General features: G+C 37.8%; 1 protein-coding gene across 1 annotated transcript in view; it reads right to left on the bottom strand.

The window, feature by feature from the left end:
* The window catches only part of CFAP74 (cilia and flagella associated protein 74), a gene marked incomplete at its 5' end in the record, with an annotated part of 37496 nt that overhangs the window by 27735 nt on the left and 6951 nt on the right, over nt 1-2810 (bottom strand). Inside the window, 3 exons of the mRNA XM_010015777.1 lie at nt 15-136; nt 1289-1446; nt 2198-2300. Of these exons, the coding sequence (XP_010014079.1) occupies nt 15-136; nt 1289-1446; nt 2198-2300 (383 nt within the window). The remainder of the gene's footprint in view (nt 1-14; nt 137-1288; nt 1447-2197; nt 2301-2810) is intronic.

Here is a 2810-nt window from a genome sequence, read left to right as displayed (position 1 = left end):
GTCCTCAGGTTTACAGCCACCCTTTAGTGCCTTAGTGCAGGATTGGCTCTTTCTCTGCTTGTGAATAGAAGCTTTTTCTCGCAGAATTCGAGAAACAATCTCAATTTTTCTTGATCTTTGCCGTTCTCTAAAAGCTCTGTAATCCAATGTTGGAAGAAATAGTAAACCGACTGTGGTTGTTTACTGATAGCAACTACAGTCCAGTTTCTTTTGAGTCTTTAAGCTAAGAAGAAAGTCTTTAAATTGGATGCAGTGATAATTTGTGTCAAGACACTAGGCGATTTAGAGGCTATTTTTACATTTTTGTGGACTAAAAAGTTACTTCCTTTTGCAGATAATTCAGAAATACATACTGAGGCTGAAATAGAGAACACTGAGAATATCCCTTCACAGAAAAGGAGAAAGGCAGAGCCCTGGGAGAAATAACTAAGCAGTTCCTCAGCAGATTAGCAGGACGGTAGATGAAATTAGAAAAGATCTGCTGTGAGAAACACGACACAGCTAACAAATAAAACTAACAAATTGTCATCTTCCCTGATCTGCAAAGGGAAACAGGGAAAGGGAGAAAGCAAGCAAGGTGGAAGAGATTGAATGTAGAGTTGGATATTTCCAGCAGATCTCTACAAACTGACATGACTCTTCTATTAACATGATTTTTAGAACATATTTAGGGATGGCAGAAATGGTGTTATGCAGCTGTTAAGTGCTAAGATTTATTTAATCAAAACTTATTGAAAGATTTATTTAATCAAAACTTATTGAACCTTTACTCATTAAATTTCTAACATTTGCTACAGATTACTGCCCTTGTAGGCTATCCAGCATGCAGAAACACATACCTCAGCCATCCTGTTTAGTATTTTAGCTCAAATTTTTCATCTTAAGTAGTTAAAAACAATAACTAAGGTGAGATACAGGTACATTCCTATCAACTTTGCTACAAAGGCAGAGGAGTAATTCCAATCAGAAGAAGCACAAAGGAGAGTACAGTTACTTCAGGCATCCAGTTTAGGTTCCTTGAGTTTCCCTCCTGGAGCAGTTTATCTTCTTTGCACTACTCATGGAACATGGGCTCTTAACTTTAGTTCTCTGAATAATACACCTAAGCTCAAAGTTTAAATCACTTTAAAACAGACTCTACAAATATCACACATACAGTGCATGAGTTCACTCCCTTGAGACTGCATCCTAGATGTTCACGTTTTCAGAATGTGGCCAAGAGCTCCGCTATATTCCTGCACGAGCATCAGTAAGCAGCTGAGGCTTTGACACAGATATGAATACTTACTGTTTCTCTTTTTCATGCTTTAGCAGTTGTTTATGAAGAAAAATTTCCTTGGCAACATTGCCTCCTTCCACTAGGATAGCTTCCCTCATTTTCATCTCCTGCTTCTCTGCCTCTAAGGCCTTTGCTTTGTTCCAAGCCTGGAGAGCTTGGAGTTTTTCCTATGAAGCCACACAAACCAGTTACATATTTGAGTTGCATGCTAAAGAATATAAAAAAAGAAAATCTAATGTTGGTGCCCTTACCCAAGTGTAAATTTGTGGTAGATTTCTCTGAACTAGAACTTACTGGTTTTTACATGCACAGCAGTCATGATGTGCTGAGATGCAGAAAGCTCTAATGAGGTCAGGGCTACTTCAATATCCTTCTAGCCTGCCCTTGAAATGCTACTCAAGGAAGCAATGTGAAAAGATACAAAGATACAGTTCTAATCAAACCAGTATTAAATTAAGATCATTCCCTCAGATTCTACAGAACATAAGTAGAACAGCAAAGCAGAAGACCACAGAAATTCTTAATTTACATTATTGAATTTCTTAAGTAACTGTTTTGCTTCCATATGTTTTCTCCACATGAAGCATTTCTGCATTGGGATCCAAATACCTGAAAATGCTTCTGGCTGAGTTTTCAGAGACCTTATTTGTGTTATGCATCATTAGCAAGGGAGCTACCCTACCAGAACCATTAGATTGTTGACAGAATAAACTCCATAAGTGGAAGTGTCAAAATCTGCCCATACAAATCTAACAAACACCATTAATCCTATAGTTAAATTCTCCCCACTTTGATCTGGTTGGTGATCTGACAGCATCACACAGCAATTCTGCCAGGAAAACTGAAATTACTTGCATTAAACCCTAGCAGTCTAACAAGTCAATCTCTTCATTCCCTAAGCCACGGCAGCAGCAGTACCCTATTGGAAGTTAGGCTGGTTTTCAGGGAAAGCACAGCTTGTATCCTTCTTTCCATATGTTCCTGAGTTTTCACTTCTTCCTTTGCATTTTTTTCACGAATTCTGTAAGCAAAGTAAAATCTTTCAGGCTCATATCCTGGAAAGCTTTTAGTATTAGAATGTTTAACCTGACAAGTAGTAATTGTCAATGTCACCAAACATTCTTCCTGTAAGCCTCTGTGTTTACTACACTGCTGGGTGTGGGTAAAGTGGAACAGTTGGAAGACTCTTCCATATACGGTACTGTTCAAGCTTCAAGTGCCAACAGGCTTTCAAGTAGTTTGCTCAACAACTTTTTTTTCCTTAAATTTTGAATATGAAGAATGTGTTCCACATGATGACATATGTCTAGTTGCTAAAATAAAGTAAGAACTCAGGTGTTACTCCTATAGCCAATATTGAAACAACTACATAGTGAACTTTACACAAGCTAACCACTTGTACCCACAGTGAAGATAACAATAAATACAAAAAATAAACCCTAGAAACTCTGTGAACTCTAAAAAGATAGCAATATGTGGGCATGGATCAAGCCTGAGATATTGCAGCTAATATAATGGTAAACTAGAACGA

The sequence above is a fragment of the Nestor notabilis genome, unplaced genomic scaffold, assembly GCF_000696875.1.
Source record: "Nestor notabilis isolate BGI_N333 unplaced genomic scaffold, ASM69687v1 scaffold33685, whole genome shotgun sequence".
NCBI classification, from domain to species: domain Eukaryota; kingdom Metazoa; phylum Chordata; class Aves; order Psittaciformes; family Psittacidae; genus Nestor; species Nestor notabilis.
Note: the sequence above shows the minus strand (reverse complement) of the source record. Positions and strands in the feature narration are given on the sequence as shown.